The sequence below is a fragment of the Xiphophorus maculatus genome, chromosome 2, assembly GCF_002775205.1.
Source record: "Xiphophorus maculatus strain JP 163 A chromosome 2, X_maculatus-5.0-male, whole genome shotgun sequence".
NCBI lineage: Eukaryota > Metazoa > Chordata > Actinopteri > Cyprinodontiformes > Poeciliidae > Xiphophorus > Xiphophorus maculatus.
The window spans coordinates 4,627,448-4,646,629 of record NC_036444.1 but is presented as its reverse complement, the minus strand read 5'-3'; the positions used below and the strand labels follow the sequence as shown (position 1 = coordinate 4,646,629).

The 19,182-nt window shown below is 38.9% G+C and overlaps 1 protein-coding gene across 1 annotated transcript; it reads right to left on the bottom strand.

The window, feature by feature from the left end:
- Positions 1 to 440: 440 nt before the first annotated feature.
- Positions 441 to 17,492, bottom strand: LOC102236040 (aminopeptidase Ey-like). Its single transcript, XM_005795899.3, has 23 exons — positions 17,204 to 17,492; positions 16,689 to 16,786; positions 15,070 to 15,186; positions 14,227 to 14,413; positions 14,017 to 14,159; positions 12,503 to 12,639; positions 12,209 to 12,335; positions 11,960 to 12,114; positions 11,772 to 11,885; positions 10,363 to 10,506; positions 9,243 to 9,308; positions 9,077 to 9,142; positions 8,800 to 8,972; positions 7,472 to 7,548; positions 7,263 to 7,393; positions 7,090 to 7,145; positions 5,395 to 5,542; positions 5,214 to 5,305; positions 4,123 to 4,233; positions 3,457 to 3,624; positions 2,576 to 2,716; positions 2,240 to 2,321; positions 441 to 1,015 (listed from the first exon to the last, which is right to left on the bottom strand). Exons 1-23 carry the CDS (start codon positions 17,341 to 17,343, stop codon positions 860 to 862), a joined length of 2,829 nt encoding a protein of 942 aa, XP_005795956.3. The 5' UTR covers positions 17,344 to 17,492; the 3' UTR covers positions 441 to 859.
- Positions 17,493 to 19,182: the final 1,690 nt, after the last annotated feature.

The following is a 19,182-nucleotide window of genomic DNA, read 5'->3' as shown; positions in this document are numbered from 1 at the left end:
TCAACCTTGGGAAAGATTATTTTTTTTATTGGTGTTTCCATTCAGAAAATTCATTTTAAAATTGTCAAATTGTGCATTGTCAGTGGAAATCAGCAGAAATCTTACCCAGTATTTTTGTCTAGTTTCTAGTGTAAATATCTTAGTACACTTGAAATAAGACAGAACTTAACTTTTAAGTAATTTTTCAGCAAGATATGGGAGCTTGTTTTTAAAGTCTGTAATTCCTTAATATTGATGAAAAAGTTCTAGTTCTACTGGTAGATTATTTCACTTATGGGAAAATGTTTTATTATTGAAATAATAAATCAATAATTGTTTCTTCTTCTTGTAACATAACAAGCTGAAACATTTATTAGGGTGTCAGTACTTGTACAGTACCCGATATCTTTACTTTACATGGTTGAATTTGTGTCTTCAGAAAGAAACCAAACAAAGTTATCTGTATTTTATCATTTATATCAACTCCAATAATACAAGTACAGTTAAACAATGAAAAACTTTATAATAATTAATTAGTTTTTGACATTTATTTCCATGTGTTGCTTTTCTGATGTCACTGTAAAAAAGAAAAGAATAGACTCCAATTCAATTCAGTTAAATCCAGATCATTAACACAGGACTGAAACACTTTTCAAAACAACCACATTAAATTTACTGTATATACAAGAATCTATACTATATAAAGCTGGTTTTGGCTTTTGCATTGGCTTTGAGAGGAATTATTATTTGTTAAGCCTCCCTTTTTGTTCTCTGTGGACATTTATTCTTTCTTTATGATTCTGATAAACACATGTACACCTTGAGGCTGCTCTTCATCATCACCACCTCCTTCCAGACTCACAGCGCCCAGTAAGCTCTGCTAGTTTCCAGTCTGGCTGCGGAACCATTGCAGGACCTCCTGTTTGTTCCTCTGCACCCACTTGATGTTGGCCTGGGTCCGCTCCAAGGCCTGATCCACTGCGAGCGCCGCAGAACCGAATCCTGCATCTTTGTGCTCCTCCTCAAAATCCAGCAACTATCAAAGGAATCACAGGACTTCAGACTTCAACAGGTCAGAGTAAAGTTCAGATTATGGTAGAATATGAGATTCTTTGGTAGAATATGAGATTCTTTGGGAGTTTTCACACTCGATAGTTGGGTAGATTCAGTTTGATTTGGGATCAATCAAACATTTTCAGCTGCTGAGGTTCGCTTTCACACTCAAACAAACCAAACCTTTCGAAAAATCTGTTCCCCTATCACCAAGAACCACTGAAAAAATCAACACCAAACCTCAGTTGAAGACATTGAGAGCAACTTCCTTCTTCGTGAAATGTAAACCAAAATGGAGTAGCGTCAGATTTGCAGGATTTCTCTTTCGTAAAAGGCCACAAACCTTACTAGTGCTAGAGTTGAATGTTTGTTTTAGTTGTATTTACCCAGAATGCCATGTAGTTTGCTTCCTGCTTTTAGAGAGGTTAATCACATATGCATTCAAACTGAACTAGAATTCACATCAACTGAACCGAGACCTAGGTTTTCAGGTGGACTAGAGTTTGTGTTTTTGGTCCGTGTCAGAGTTCAATTGTGCATTCATAACTCTCCAAACGTAACGAACTCTCTAGACAAACAGACTAGAGTTCGATTAAAGCAGAGTAAACAGGGCTGGTGTGAATCAATCAATCAATCAAATTTTATTTGTATAGCACATTTCAGCAGCAAGGCATTTCAAAGTGCATTCATTTCAAAGTGAATGCACCTTTAAGGGTTGTGGGTGCCCCACATTGGGCACCAATTAGTCAGGAATCAATCAGTGACAAACAAAAATCCAATTACCACACAACACTCAAAATTTTGCGGACCAAACTGGGAACTTTATTAGCACAATTTTTAATGTGTACCGTTTCTTTGTTTCCTGTTTGATTCGTATAGAAGTACTCTGACACTGTGAAAGACGCATCTAAATAAAATCTACTATTATTAATATCTGCATATGTTGCACATCTTCATCAAACAAACCCCAGAAATCCCAACTTCTTATATTTGTAGCACATCTTCTAGAGGTTCTTTTGCATTGTTGGACATGAAAACATTTTAGTTAATTCCAGCCAATTCATCTTGTCAAATTCTAACAAAACAACTATATCTATCTTTCTTTTGATAAACCACATTCAGCAATTATTCACCTACCAGGTCAGACTGCAGCTTTGACTGTGGATCAGCTCAAATTGTATTTGTTAGCAAAATCAAAATCACACACCTGTTGCAGCTCCTGAGGTGTGGAGAATCTCGCTGTGACGCCACTGATCAGAGAAGCAAAGGAGAAGGAGCCCACACCATACCTGGCAAAAACCCACAAAATTTTTTTAAATCTTACAGCTGCAAACAATTAAACATCTCAGATTACTAAAGCGACGTCAGTAGGAGGTTTGTAAGAAGAAGAAATGCTCTGACAAAAGACAGAATGGTTAAAATGGTTAAAAACACGAAACTTGTCGATCAAAAACTTATATACGTCAACAGGACTAGAAAGGTGAACAATAAATAAACCAATAAATACATAATGCTTAAACAATCAACACCGTCTGACACTCACTCTGTGAACATGTGTTCCCAGTTCTTCGTGACAAATTGCCAGGTGAGATTTTGTCCCGCTCTGTTATTGGCTACGGCGGTGATGACGGCGGTGGCGTCCTGTTTCCGGATCTTTGCCGGGTCCAACGTGAACTCCAGATACCTTCAAGTCAGTTTGAAATGGATGTGGATGAGTTCGTATTCTGTGAAAAAGTAACCGAGGATTTGGATAATCTGTTTTTCACATGTGAAATTGTATCGTGGATCCTCACCAGTTTATCTAAGGTTTACAGATATAAAGATCTAAAACTGGAGTTTTTATTAACGACCATAAAATTGACTATGGTACAAATAATGTTTATTTGTTTATTTAAGGGCCTGCATTAGCCTCTACCACAGCAGAGACAATTCTTCCTGAAGTTCACATCAGACATTACTATAACGATCCTTTACAAATATTCATAAATAGACATAAAGGTATTTCTGAAAACACAACCAAAATTAAATTAAACACAAAATTCAAATCAACTGCTTCAACAACTTGCAAACATTTCAAAAAGACATGAGAAAATACCTTACCACAAACTATTTCAACCATATCATATGTTTTCCTACACGGTAAAACCTGCAATTATACGGTAAAATTCTGGCAATTTTACCGTGTTAAAATTCAATCAAAGTTATTTTTATTATTATTATTTTTTACAATGTTAATTCTATTCTATTCCAATATTAATATGATAATAATAAAAATCACACTCGTTTTTTCATTTTTAATTTAATGAATTTTATGGTCCACCAGTAGTTTAAAGTTGCCAGTTTGGACACCAGACTGGTTTCCGTTTGGTTGAGCTGCTGGACCATCGGAGGCCTGAACCACGAGGCAGTTTAGGCGACGCTCACCTCTCCAGCAGCTGCGTGTTGTTGCTGCAGGCCAGAGCCAACATGAGTTTATTGGCCTCGCTGGCCACCGTAGCGTCCTGAAGCTGCGACCATGTGAAGTTCCACTCAGCCTCGCCGCCGGCCGCCACGGCGCTGCAGTACACCGCCGAGCGAAGGTTCGGGTGGATGCTGAAGGAAGGAACAGATTAGTTTCACTTGTTCTGGAACAAACTTCCAGAAAACTGCAAAACAGCTGAAACACTGAGTTTCTTTAAGTCCAGACTAAAACCCCTCCTGGTTAGAGCTGATTTTGAATGATAGTAAATGAAACATTGACCAACATTTTGATGTGTAATGATGGAATTTGGAAACATGAAATGTTTACTGACTGTATTTGTGTTTATGATGTAAAGCAATTTGAACTCCTTGTTGCTGAAATATGCCATACAAATAAACTTGATTGGTTAAATGGATGGATGGATGGATGGATGGATGGGTGGATGGATGGATGGATGGATGGACGGATGGATGGACGGATGGATGGACGGACGGACGGACGGACGGACGGACGGACGGACGGGTGGGCGGACGGATGGACGGATGGACGGATGGATGGATGGACGGACGGATCTTATTTTCACACACATTGAAATAAACATGATGAAATGTTGCATAAATCAGACCCACAGGTTGTGTTCAGGGTCGTCCATCCACTGCCGGAACCACATGCGGATCAGGTTCTGGCACTCCGGTAGTCCGGTTCTGCAGGCTGTGCTGAGTGCATTTACCTGATTGTACCTGCAGGGAGAGACAAAACCTGTTAGAGCAAGAAGTTCTGTGACCAAAGGGGGCGCTATAACCCATAAAGATGTGGATTTGTGTAAAGAGTAGTTCTGTCTTTATGACAGTTTTAGTGCCACACAAAGAAAATAAAAAAATGTAATTACAAGAATAAAGTCATCATATTTTGAATTTATTCTCATAATACTATTACTTTATTCTTGTATTATTTTGACTTTATTCTCGTAATTTAATTTTTTTTTCTTTATTTTATTTAGTATGGCCCTAATACTCGTATCTTTTAGCCTCAGAATTACATATGGCAATAAAAGTATCTAACGTATGTGGATTTCTCATTTCAAATAACATCCTTGTAAATATTTGCACAGTTGTTTTAATTTCTTATAAATGTTGTTTCATATGCACAAATATACAAATCTTTATCACATATTTTTTTTCTAATTTACCTACTTTATTTCAGTCTGGGCATGCTGTATTAAATAGATTATTTGATCTTACCATACACTTACTTATTCTCGTTTCTGTTTTAATATATGTTTAACCTTAGTTTGAATGTGCAAACTTCCATTTTGCCTTTACTTCCTGAATTTCCCCACATTTGGACAATAAGGACTATTTCTATCTTGTATCTTCTATACTTGTATTCAAAACCTTCTCATCAGAAGATAAACACATCATTTCAGATGTGTAAACCTTTTCTAGAACTCTGTGTTCAGTAATAATGATGATAATTTAGTAAATAATGACATTGCGGATTACTTTGCATGGAACCACTTTTGCTTTTCAGAAAGAGCGCGTTCTGGTTATTAGAAAAAACTAGTGCTCGCTATTGCAGTTTCTGCAACATGTTGCTGATTTTGTTTGAGTGCCATAATCACCATAATCACATTTCTGTACTGAACATGTACAGATTAATGAGAAATAACTGGGTGAAAAGGATCAAATACTGTTGTTTCCACTTATGTGAATAAACTCACTGGTCAGTGTGCTTCTCAGGAACTTTGGTCCAGTTTGACGTTATACTCCTGAAGTACAAGAAGAGTGGAGTCACCTGTTTCCTGATGTATTCCTGATGAATCCCAGAAACAGGAAAAGATGGAGGTTTACCTGTTAAAACGCTCATAGCATCCAAACAGCCAACATCTGAGAAGTCTTCACCTGCATGGGCTCATAGACTTCGGTTTGGTCCAGCATGAGGTTGAAGTAGTTCAGGTTGTTGAGTGCAGACTGCCAGGGCATGTACTCGGTTTCCTTGGACAGGTAGGAAGTCGTCCTGAGAGCCAGAGTGGTGGAGAGCAGCTGAGCTCTGCAGAGGACAGATATATAACACATCCAAACTGGAGATAACTTGTGTTGCTTTGTCAACATGCTGCATTAGACCAGAATGATCATGAATATCATACAGCTTTTTTGCCTCTCGTTCTTCAGGCTCTTCAACATGGATGTTGAAACCTCCCACAATTATTAAGCAGTCACATTCAATGCATTTAATCAGGGCCTAAGTGGTACAGGTTTTTTTAAGTATTGATTTCTATGTGATCATATTAACAAAAACACACAGTTTTCATTATAAAGTTGTGATTTTTTTTTTTACAATAATATATATTTGATCATGTAGAAACCATTCTTTATCCACTTCATTCCTAGACCCCATGATGCTTTGCGTGAATTATGGGCGCAACTTCCGCCGCAAACCGGAACCACCATTTGTTTACATCTTAGCAACTCCCTGCCCGGCTTTCGTCAGACGTTTTAGGCGATAACATATGTAGGATGTGACAATATTGTGACAGTTTTGTTTTACCGCTACTTACAGCTATTGAGGGGTGGCATGATGACTTAAAGAAGTAGTTGCAAATAACCCGCACTAGCATAGTTAGCTACTTCTTTGACTCAGTTGCTTCGGATGCAGATGCGGGTTTTCTTCCGTTGGGTTTTTGTCCACACAAGTTTCACTTTGGTCTGATTATTAGAGTACAGCCACGAACATCTTCGTAGTTATCCGAACTGGCAAGTCGCTCTTTAACAGGTTCAGGCAAAAGTAAAAAATTCATTGCTCTTGGGAGCCCCCTGGTGGGCGCGTTAGGTCACAGTTCACCGGTAATGTGAGCTGCCGTGCGATGTAAACAATGCCGCAAAAAAGGACTTCTGCTTCAGGGACAGAGAAAAGAAAGAAGGAAATGAGTTGATTGTATTTGTATTATTTATTTTTTTGCTTCATGATGTTTAATAACTATAATTAAAACTTCTCAATGTTTGACATTGTCTAAAATGTTTTTACATCAGACTACATGGGTACTGCATTAACATATCAATGAGTTACTCTGAGCTGTGGTTGGGTGTGTTTGCTGCTGAGCATGATACTTTATGTGGCTAAAACAAATATTTTTACATCAGTTTGTGGAACTAGTACTTTTTCATCATTATTAATGAATTATTGACTTAAAACAAGCTCCATTATCTTGCAAAAACTTACTTATAAGTTAGTTTTTAAGATATTTGCAGATAATTACTAATATTTTGTGTTTTTGCAGTGGACTTCATATGATGATTTGATTGTTACAAAGTTTTAAGCTGGTAGTTCTATAGGAATCACATTGTTTCAGCATTAACATGATTTTCTGTCAGTCAAGATGTGACATCTTTAAAGTTTCCACAGAGAACAAAGGCAACATTTACAGGTATCTGTTCACACAGATCTTAAAGATCCAATTTGACATTGGTTTCTTTAAAATAATCCGGTAAACATAAAGGTAAAATGAACCAAGACTTGTTCCCTGATATGTATTTGTAAACAGAGCAAGTATTTGTAATTTGCACTAAAATAAATACAACTGACTTGACTGGTCCTACCTGGCCAGGTTGAACGCGTCGTCCACCAGTTGGGCTCTGTTGATCAGTGGGATCACCTAAATCGGGTTACAAAGTCAGTCTGCAGAGGCTGAAATATTTCTGGAGAATACAAAATAAATCTATCAGCTGGCAGATGCTCTGCTAGCTCCATCAGGTAAAGTGTGTTTGGTAACCTGGTGGTCTGTATTGAGCTGAGAAAAGAGCCGCTCCCAGTTCCCCAGGTCGTAGTTCACCCGATAATACCCCGTCACATTGATGTTAGCCAAAACCCAGGAAGGCCCAGTCCTCATGTCCACATTCAGACCTGACAAACACATTTTGAAGACATTTTATTATATTCAGCATACGCTTTCTGCACATTTAATACACTATAATTGCACACCTTTCTTTTCCAAGAGCCACCAAATGTCTTTGGTGGCTCCGTCTTTCATCCAGCGCACAGGGATCATCCACTCGTACCTGAAAAACCCAAAGCTGTTAGAGCTCAGTCTGCAGAGCTGCAGTGGGAAAAGTGTTGCTGATGCACAACGACTGGCAAAAACACAAAATCAACACTGTCTGAAGATGGTGCACTGCAAAAACACAAAATCTTACCAAGTGTTTTTGGTCTAGTTTCTACGGTAAATATCCTAGTGCACTGGCAATGAGACAAAACTAACTTACAAGTAATATTTTTTGCAAGACATAGGAGCTTGTTTTTAGTAAATAATTCCTTTATATTTATGAAAAAGTACAAGTTCAACTGGGAGATTTTTTTACTTATAGAAAGACATTTTCCCCATGATATATGTGAAATAATCTGCCAGTGGAACTAATACTTTTTCATCAACATTAAGAAATTATTTACTTAAAACAAGCTCATATGTCTTGCTGAAAAGCTACTTAGTAAGTTAGTTTTGTCTTATTTCAAGTGTACTGAATTATTTGCACCAGAAACTAGACAAAAGTAAGGCATAAGAATTAAATGATTTTGTGATTTTTCAATATAGTATCTATATGTTGGAATCTTAAAAATGCTGATCAACAAACCTCCTTTCCATTAATGGAATGAGAAAAATTTGCATTTCCTGCAGAACTCCTCATTACCATCTCCTCTGCTTCTTCAAGCAACATCTGCTGCTTTTTTCTACAAACTCCGATTTAGGTGTTTATTCCAATATTTGTTTATTTTTATATTACCAATTCATCAAAGTCAGTGACTCTTCCGTTTTATCTCACAGAACCTTCATTTATTTTCTTTAAGTGTCTAGTTTTTCTAGTTTCAGACCATTGTACTAGAAGTTTTCTTTACTGATGATTTTATTTTGCCCTGGTCCAACAAGATGCTTCACTTTACACAGGATTCAAACCATATACTTGTAATTAAATCCCATTTTTTGAGAGTGTTTGAGCTATTTATTCATTTTTATCACTCTGAATTTTGTTAAAATGTATTCTTAGTTTACTTTATATTTTGTGGGTTATTTATGAGGTTTATTTGTAGGTTAATGGTTTCTTATTTTATTCATTTTTATTCTTTGATTTCTCCAACGACTGAATGTTTCATAGAATAGTTGGTTTGACAAGCAATTGCCTCTACAGAGAAATAACAAAAAGAATGAAAATCAATATGTGACCATTTCTTTTGGAAGAACTATAATTTTTTCTTATGATTGATCGGCAATCTGCTTTGCCAGAAGTTGTGTTTTAAATTGTCTCATGTTTGCGTACTTGTATGGCGATTCCACAGTGACATTCGATTCTGGAACCAGCAGGAAGTGATTCTGGGAAACAATGCCTGTGCTTGTGTCTATGGTAACCACCGGGAAGCCCATCTGACGCACCCAGCGGTTCATGATGGCGTCAACTTGACGAGGAAGAGACACGTTGTTGTCTTGCACTGCCTGCAGAAATCAAGTTACGTCTAAATGAAGGATGTTAATGCGATCGATCACAGGAAACCTAATACAGATATTGGAGACGTAGAAGTCAGAAGTCTTCATCTCACCGTTTGCAGATGTTTCCACAAGTCACTCCCAATTGTGTTACCATAGGAAAAATGTCTGAGATAACTCTGTGGACAAAGGGGGAAAAAGTTGCTTTTGGTCAAATAGTTTTAACCACAATAAGATAAACTAATCTACTGTTTTTGCTTGGAAAGAACAAACTCATACACTGAGTCCTTGTTTGAAGACCGACTCTGACAGGAAGTCTGACAGCATCCTCAACACCGCGGCTCCCTGAGACACAAACGGAGAAAAGGAATCAGGTCACCTATTCATCAGCTAAAGACTAAAGTTTACCTGACTGTGTTTTGAAGTTGCACTTAAGAAAATGTCTGCCAATAAATTAAAAATGGCATGTTTTTATAATCCGGCTTGTTGAACAATAAAGGCAGAACGATGGATTTGGATCAGGTTCCACAACGAAGAACCGTTTGATGATGCTTTGTTTGTCCAGAGAAAGGCTATCACTGATGGTGGAGGCACAGAAACTAGATAGATAGATAGATAGATAGATAGATAGATAGATAGATAGATAGATAGATAGATAGATAGATAGATAGATAGATAGATAGATAGATAGATAGATAGATAGATAGATAGATAGATAGATAGATAGATAGATAGATAGATAGATAGATAGATAGATAGATAGATAGATAAAATCAATAAAACATGTTTTTAGGAATAAGTTCCATCCTGAAAAACAAAAAGGGATGGCTTTTAACTAAAAAATGTCAGATTATAAACCAAGAAACTAAATGTCCTAGTTTTAGACCCACTGAATCTCAAGAACCAGAACCAAACACAGAGAAGCAGCATTCAGTTTGTGTACCTCAAATCTGGAACAAACTTCCAGAAAACTGCAAAACAGCTGAAACACTGAGTTCCTTTAAATCAAGACTCAAAGCCCATCTGTTCAGAGTTGCTTTTGAAACATAATAAATGAAACGTTGACCAACATATTTGAAATGTATTGATGATTTTAACAGTCGCACTTGACAAAATGCTAAATGTTTTTAGTTTTCACAACTGTTGACTGCATTATGTGTTTGTGATTTTTTAAAAAAATATTAGCACAATGTAAAGCACTAAAAACTGAAATGTTGCTGAAATGTGCTAAACACATAAACTGTATTGACTGTCACGAAAAAGTCAAGAAAGATTTCAAATTTTTACAGGTTAGGGGTTTTACCTTGTACGGTTTAATTAACTAGTTAAGGAGCTGATTGTGTTTGAGGAGACTTAAACTGCCATGTTACCGTTTGCTGGAGAGGTTGGCTGTGTGTACCTTTCTGTAGGAAATGGTGTCAAATTGCTCCATGATCTGTCCTGGCAGGTTGATACTGTCTTCCTTAGAAGTCAAAGGATGAGAAGATACCAAGGCGTCGACTGCAAAGACTTTCTGCACGTCGTCCAATACGATCAAATCTTTCTGAATCAAACGGATGGACATAAAGTCACTTAAGGTAGCAGTTGGATAGAGATAACCGGAGTAAATACAAAGAGCAGTTTTCAAATTAGAATTTCATTAATTAAGGGAAACAAACCTGGATCTATGTGTAAAAGGAATCACCTTCTAAATATAATAAATAGAAATGCCTACCTTAGCAACAACAACTGACATCAACATTGCCAGAGGAATTTGGACCATTCTGCTTGGCAGAATGTTTTTCTTCAGCCAAACTGGAATGTTATTGAGTACAAATGTCGTGTTTAGGGTCATAATACACTATCTGTATTGGATCTAAGTCCAGACTTTGACTAGACCACTCCAAAACTATTTTTTAATCATTCAGAGGCAGCATTGCTACTGTACGTTGGATCATTATTCTGCTACAGAACCAAGGTGTGATCTGGCGAAAGCTCCAGCACCAAAGGCTGGTTGTTCTGCAGGATTTCCTGGTAGAGAGCAGAATTAATGATTCGGTTATAGAAAGTCGTCCAGGCCTTCAGGAAGCAGAACAGCCCAGTAACGCCACCTTCAGCGTGTTTGATTGGTTGGTTCTGGATCAGATGGAACTCACCTTCCAAAAAGGTTAACTTTTATCTCTTCAGTCTTAAAAGTATTTTCCCCAAATGTTTTGGTAAATGTGATATGGGCCTTTGTGTTCTTCTGCTGGTTTTGGCCTAAGAAAATCTCCCATGCAGCCTTTCAATCTTATTGCTAACTCTTGAACTCTGACCTTAATTGAGTCAAGCTTTAGACATTATTCTGTGTTGTTTTGTGACTTCCTGGGTTAATTATCAGTGTCTTTAGACTGATGTTGTGTCTCCTGGAAAGGCTCAGTAGTGCTTTTTGTTTTCTCCAGTTGTGGTTTATGACTCTCACTTTGGTTCACTAGTATACCAAATAGCTTCATACTGCTTTCCACAATGATAATTGCCATTTACTTAGTTTTTCTACCATTTTTGGATTTTGTTTTAGTTTTTAATGTGCTGCTTTTTCAGACATTTTAGCTGTCAGAAAGGCTCTGTTTAAATTAATTTTACAGCTCAGGTGATATTCAGGCACTTACTTTGCCCTCTGGTCATCTGGGAAGGTGGTTTTTGGATAGTTTTTTTTTTCCCCTTAGTGAATGAAATCATTTGAAAACGTATTTTTGTATTTACTTATGCTAACTTTATCTACCTTCAAGGCAAAAATGGAAAAATATTTTCACATCACTGTATGTCCTGAGCCCCTTACTGTCTCCTTACCACATTCCAGTCTGGTTCTGCATAGTCAGCTCCCAGGTAGGATACGTACGAAGCAAAGCCTTCATTTAGCCAAACCTCATTCCACCAGCGCAGCGTCACCAGGTTACCAAACCACTGCAGCACACCAGGGGAAAGTTTGTTGGCCCACTAATCTGTGAAGTTTTCAGTTTAAAATGGAAAAAAGTTACCATGTGTGCCAGTTCATGAGCAATGATGGTGACTGTGGTTTCTTTATTGCTGTTAGAAGAGGTCTCAGGATCATAGAGGAGGTTGGTTTCTCTATAGGTGACCAGTCCCCAGTTCTCCATCGCCCCAAAATAAAAGTCTGGCAGAGCGATTTGGTCTGTGAATCAGAGTTGAAGGATTCAGGACAACCTTTGGGATTTGTCTGTGTTTAAGGGATGAGTTTTCTGAGCTTCACCATGAAGAACACTCACCTGACTTTCTCAGGGGATATGAGATGTTATAGTAGGACTGGAAAAAGGCCAGTATGGGTCCAGTTACATTGAGAGCGTAGTTCCCCTGTCCCTCCTCGATGGCCTTTTTGCGAGCCCAGATTCGAATCTGCAGACACAAAAACAAATTTCAGTGAACAATCAGGAAAAACTACAAACATAACAGAATTAACACTGGTTAAAGCTAAACTAAGCAGCGTGAAACCAATGACCAATTTGATTCCCTGACACTCCTTGAGATAGGACTACATGAGACGACAGAATAAAATGTCAAACTTGAATGTTTCCTTGGGTTGTGCTCAGGTGAGCATAGTCAGACACGATGATGGCCAACAGGTAGGTGGACATTTTTTCGGTGGCTTCAAACGTTGTCTGCAGCAACGTTTCTCCGTCAATAGTGATGGTTCCGTTTTCTAAACAGTGGAAACAGTCGAGGTTTAAATTACAAAAGTGGGTGCAAATTACATTGTTATGATGTTGCAATTAAATGTAAAAGAAAAGGTATTAAGGATTAGTTTGCACAAACCAGAGCATATATCCAACAGCATCATTACAATCATAATACTTGAACTGAAAATTCCGACTTTAATATTTGTGATAGATTGATGGGCGTATCTAGAGGGGACTTCTTGTTGCTTTTATGGACTGGGCCCCACAGAGCCTTAACAATCAATGCTTTAGACCAAACACTCCACTTTAGTGTGCACTGGACCACATCACATTCGAGTGTTGAGGAAAGGAAAGTGATGGAGCAGGAGATGGATATGCTTGTTTAGACAGTATGTACAGTAATTGGGATACTGCTTTGAAGAAGAAGAAGAAGAATTACTTTATTCATCCCAGCAGGGAAATTATTTCGCAGTTACAGCAAGAATGTTTTATACACAGATTAACACACACACAACAGGAGCTGCGTCTGCAGGCAGCCAGCTGAGCCGGCGCCATTTTTGAAGGAGGACATGCAGCAAAGGTCGTCGGGACCGGGAGTCGAACCCGCGACGTCCGCGGGTCTAAGGCCTCCAAATGTGGGGCGTGCTAACCGCCTTGATGATCAAGAAGCTAAGCTACCACTTCTTGGACTAGTTGATCTACATTGCAACCCTCACATATGGTCATGAGATTTTAGTTACTAGAAACTTAAAAGAGATTCCTCAACAGGATGGAAGGGTTGACATTGGGAGCTGCTCCAAATAGAGCTGCATCACCAAAATGAGCCAACTGAGTTGGGTCTGAGGTGAATTCTTCCTGAAAACTCTCCATTGTTTTTCCTTTGACTGTCCCACTAGGCGGCGATCTTGTGGCAGATGCAGAATTCAGGAAGTTGCACTTGTTGTCTAGAATAAACAGGGTTTTTTTCACTCTGTGGTTTATTAAAGTACTTAATTTATTGTTGTAAAAGCTGACTGACATTAGCAGCAATAAATTAATTCTCAAGGGCCAATAAAAAGGAAGGACAGATGCTTTGTAGCTTTTTATGGCTTGGTCCCGAATCAAATGCAAATTTTTGCTCTCAAGTCCCTGATTCTCACATTTTCCTTTGCTGGGATTTTCTGGTGTGGGTCTCTGACCACAGACAGAAAGTTACTTAAAGGACATTTAAGATTTCTCATCAAGGTTGAAAGAGATTGGTTAAATATAGCATTATAGTTGGTTTGCTCCAGACTGGCTTTTGTAAACTAATACATAGATGTACTCTTTCTAGTCAAGCCCATAACACAATAATATTTTTGTCCTCTGGGAGCCATTTTAGGACTAAAGCTGCAAGTTTGTGCAGTCATACTCTTTCTTACCCATTTCCATGCCGTTGGACAGGGCGATAGTTCCTGTTGGGTGGATGAGGGTTATGTGGAAAACGGCTTTCATGGCCGGCTCATCAAAACAAGGAAACGTTTTCCTGGCATTAGTGGGATGCATCTGGGAGGTTGCAACAATCCTGTGAAGAGTTTCAACTGTTTAAAAAGTTAAAAACAAAGATACGTAAACAGGGTAGAAAATCTTACTTTGTGACTCCATCTTCTTTATATTCGCTTCGGTAAAATCCAGCCAGATCATCAGCAAGCTCTCCTGTGAACTGGGCATGCAGCTGGTACTTCTGTCCTGGAGTTAATTTACCCATCAACTGGATGACCAGATACTGCGTTTGAAGCTGCAACCAAGTTGACTTGATGTTGGGGACAGATACACCTTCTGGAAAAGACATTTAGAGTGAGAAGAAAGCTGTGAAAAATGTTTAAAGTAACGATCCGACAGCTTGAAGAACCACCTTTAAGGCAAGAAGCATCAGTAGTTGTTTTCTGTCTCACTTTATTGGTCTCTGACATTAATTTAGACTTTGTCCTACTTTACTTTCTAAGATTAACGTTAGCAATAGCAGACTGTTGTGTAAGGGGGTTTGTCATCTTCAGTGTCTATGTGAGAAATTTGCTCCAGCAAGATCCAACGTGTCATCACCAGACACCAGACATCTGTTTTGGGCTTTGCACTCTGAAGTTCCTACAGCAGCATTTCAATCCAGACAGATTGAAACCCAGCCATTACAACAAAACTGTAATGATTTTTTTTTTTTAAAATTCAGTATTTAGATAGAAAAGTTTCTCAAAAGGATTTTGTAGCACTAGTGGCCTTTATTTTGCAGAATTCAGACAGGAAGTGTTTGGGAATTGAACCCCTGAAAACCCCAGCCTTGGTGGATGGGGCACACGCTTGTATTGGCATTTCACTATTTGATTGTTATTCTTTTAAAGTGCCTTGACATCACATTTATTGTTGTAAATCAGCATGTTATGGACAAACTGAATTGAGCTTATCGAGAGAAACGTGTTTTTCATGAATGTTTTCTGTACCTTCAGAGGTCAGGCTGACGAAATGTTCATCTTGCATCTCTGTATAGTTTAGCTTGTTAGAGTGAATCAGAATCAGATCTGTTGCTTCCAGACATTCAAACTGAACGGCGGACCAACCTGAGAAAATGGAGACATGCAAGGTCAACAACGTTTAAACTGATCCTACCAACACAATAGACAGGACAACATCCAAACATTTTTTTGTATTTGATCTGCTGATCACCTGTTGAATCTAATCAAGGGACAATTTGTCAATTAGCTGGTGCATGACTGTAGGATTATGGAAATGTCTAATAGCAGGTCTGATAAGGCTATGTACACTCTAGGTTATTTAAGATGGGCTGTGAGTAAGTGAAAACAATCTTGTTTTAAAAGTCAAATTTCTTTCAGCAGCACATACGTACACAAAGCTAGGATATTAAGTGTCAGGGTCTGCATTAATGAGGTTTCCCCTTTGAGCCTACCCCATTGGACAGGACAGGTGGTGATCAGGTGACAATTCTCCCTCTTTCTTTCCCCAAGTGTCTGACAGATATGGCCTTATGCTTGGTGGCATGATCGCAAAATAGACAATTGACCCAAGCTAGCCTGGTACCTGGCAGACATCTGGGTCACCCTATACATGGCAATGGTTGCAATTAGCAAAGTGGCGTCAGTGATGGTAGGAGTTCATCCTGTAATCGGTAGGTGGCCGTTTCGAGCTCCCGCTCTGTCCATGTCTTTTGTTGTGTCCTTAGGCAAGACAAAACGCTTCACCCACATTGCCTGCTGGTGGAGGTCAGAAGGACTGATGGCCCGGCATGGATACAATGTTGAGTGGCTTCAATCCCACAGCTTGCCACCGTCAGTGAATGTGAAGTGGTGCTTATATGGGAGTAACTGATTTTATTGTGAAGCATCTTTGGGTGTACAGAAAAGCTCAATATATACCTGATGTCATTTCATTTCATCATTTGCGTCCACATGATGATTATTAATAACCTAACACCACAGGGAGACCATGCCTCCCTCTCACAGCCCTCTTCATTACTCTATCATTGCCTGCAGGGTCTTAAAGTCCTGAAGGAGCACAAGGGAATCTTGAGATGGCACTCCGCCCAGCACATCATCTAGATCAGTGTACTTAAACTCCAGTCCTTTAAGGGCTGGCTTCCTGTAACTTTTGGTTATCTATCCGAAGAGCTTGACTGCATTCTAGTGATGTAGTTTCGTCATTTAATCAAGGGTGTAGCAGAGGAGACAGATCAAAAAGTTGCGAGACTCAGGCCCTTGACGATTGCAGTTTGAGATCACTGCTCTAGAGACTCCAGGAGGGCTGAGTATTCTCATCGTTTGTTTATCACATAAAATATATACCATCTGTCTGGTGCCTTCCTCTCTCTGGGACACTCAAATTTCTGAGTGGATCCATGGCCTCTTGAGGAGATGAGCAGATCCCAGGCTGTGGAGGGGACTCCAACTATGTCTGGGTGGCCCAGCCTCACATGACAGGCCAGGCTCCTAGCCTTGCAGTAAGGAGGCATTTCATGCTCCTAGAGCCAGATTATGACTCCAGGAGTCAGCATTCACAGCCTCCCACCCGCGCCTGGGATTCGGCTCACATTGCAACTTTTACTCACCAGTGAAAATGTAGAGGTTGGAGTTTGGGTTGGGCTTGAGTCGAGGCCACAGAGTGATGTTGTAAAACTCAGGGACTAAATATCCAGGAAGACGATCCCTGAAGCGAGAAGCATAAAAAATGAAGTAAAACGACATTGAGTGTGATGGCAGAGCTGCAACCTAAATGCAGATCTGATTAAAGTTTTCATTTTGTCTTTGTTGGTAAATCTTCTCCAGATTTTGAATGAATTTCTTTGAAGTGTTTGTTGCCACTCTCAGACCTTCAGCTCTGCTTCCTGGATGTATTGCTGTTATGATTTGTGAAAAAAGGAAGCATTCTCCTTTTCATTATTGTAATTCAGATGCATTTTTCTGAATCTGTACAAAATCAAACAGGTTTTGTTGATGCCCAGGTAAAGTTTCCTTGAAAGAAGAGAAACTCTCATGTTGCTTTGTGATGTGACTCTGGATATCCAGCACCTCTGCGTCTTTCGTCCAAACATCCTGTTGTGTCATAGTGTCGTTGATATCGTACCTGTCCCAAGGAGCTGTGACGTCAACTCCTCTCCCTCCTGTGATAGCGATAGTCCACAACGTAACAATGGTTGCCACAGAAACCAGGGCCAAGACGACGCAGAGAACATACAGCCAGCTGACTTTGCATCTTTCCCCCATGGTGCTCCGATCTGCTAATGCAGATTAAAGCACAGCTTCAAGCTCAACCCCTGCTTTGCTGCAGACGCCTGAACAAACCTGAGCTTGTCTGGTTAAATGAGTCCATGCAGGAATGAAAAACAGAAGTGCCTGTCAGCAGTTTAGCTCCCCCTCTCCTCCTCCACAAGGAGCTGTCACTCTTGAGGAATGAATGGATTATATATTAGGTCAGGGTAGCTTTGGTGGGAACTATCCATGCTGATAATCACTGATAAACTACTCAGAAAGTTGTAAAACTCTGCATTTCTGCCAAGAGTTCACACACGTGAACACTTGTGATGCAGGGATTTTATTGTCTATTTGTGGGAGCAAATTCGTCAAACACACTGAAAAAAATAACTTTGGATGAACATAAAAAAATTATGGAAAGGATTTCCACCTGATTACTTTGCTTTATTTCAGCACCATGTGATTCTGTTACTCCTATTTAAAGCAAATGTGTTAGGTCAACTTAATTTATTAAGGTTATTCCAATGTAAAGCAATTGTGTTGGCTTAACTGATGTTATTATGGTTATTCTAATTTAAATAAAATGAGTTGGCTCAACTTAATTTATTAAGGTTGATTCAACTTGTTTACTATAGTTGGACCCGATGTAATTTAAAAGAGCCAGCCCAACTAATTTGCAATGTTTTGGACCAAATAATTTACTTGATTAAGATTAATGCAAATTTAGAAAATTGTATTAGTTGAAACCAACTTCTTTTTTTTTTTCCTTTTTTTTCTCCGAAGAGTTTTTGCAGCGCTAGTGGCTCGTATGTTTTTTGCGATAGACAGGAAAGAGGGTGAGGACATGCGGCAAAGGTCGCCGGGAGTCGAACCAGCGACGTCTGCTTCGAGGACTAAGGCCTCCAAAACGTGGGGCGTGCTAACCCCCTGCTTCACCACCGCACGCCCGAGAAACCAACTTATGTTACAGTGGTACATTCACACTACTTAATGAAGTCGATCCAACTCATGAAAGTTAAGTTAGCTCAACAAACATGCTTCATGCTGAAAGAAAGCATTAATCATGTGGAAATCCTTTCCATGATTTAATTACATTAATTCAAAGACATTTTTTTTAAGTTACATCACATTAAGTGTTTTAAGACAGGACTGGGTAGAAAGAAAACTCAACAATTAGAAAAGGTACAACAGAACTGTATTTTCAAAACCCAGCCACCTTACTGTATTTTCATGCTGTAGTTTTTACAGAAATTTGTTACAGTGCAGTTCGTAAATGCCATTAGAGCTCTGCAGAGAAAAACAAATATCTATAGTTTAATGTGTAACTAAAACCGCTTTGAAGTTTTCCCAGGCAAAACAGTTATGTCGCGTGATCGTCCATAATCTCATGTGATCCCCTGATCTCGCTACACCCTCCTCGGAGGGAGATCAATCTGACTAAATTGAATCACGTTGTCTCAACTTGAATACATTTTATTCAAGTTGAGACAAGAAACAATTGTCTCGTGTGATATCCCGTGATTTCCCATGCTCTCGCGTGAACATGCGTGATATCCCGTGATCTCGCTCGTCGTCTCCAGCACAAGATCAGTCTGACTATAATGAATTATGTTATCTCAACATGATTACATTTCATAAACGTTAACTTGTTGAATTTCTTGTTTATCCAACATGATTGTATGACGTTTTTGTTTGAAACATGAAATATTCTTTTGTTAATGTAATAACCCCCTAAGTTCATTTTTTTCAGTGCACTTCAGAAAGTAAGCACACACACACAGACCTGCCTGGATGAAACGTTTCTACCGTCTTTCTGGACATTTATTTCTGATTCTTCATTTGTCGTGTTAC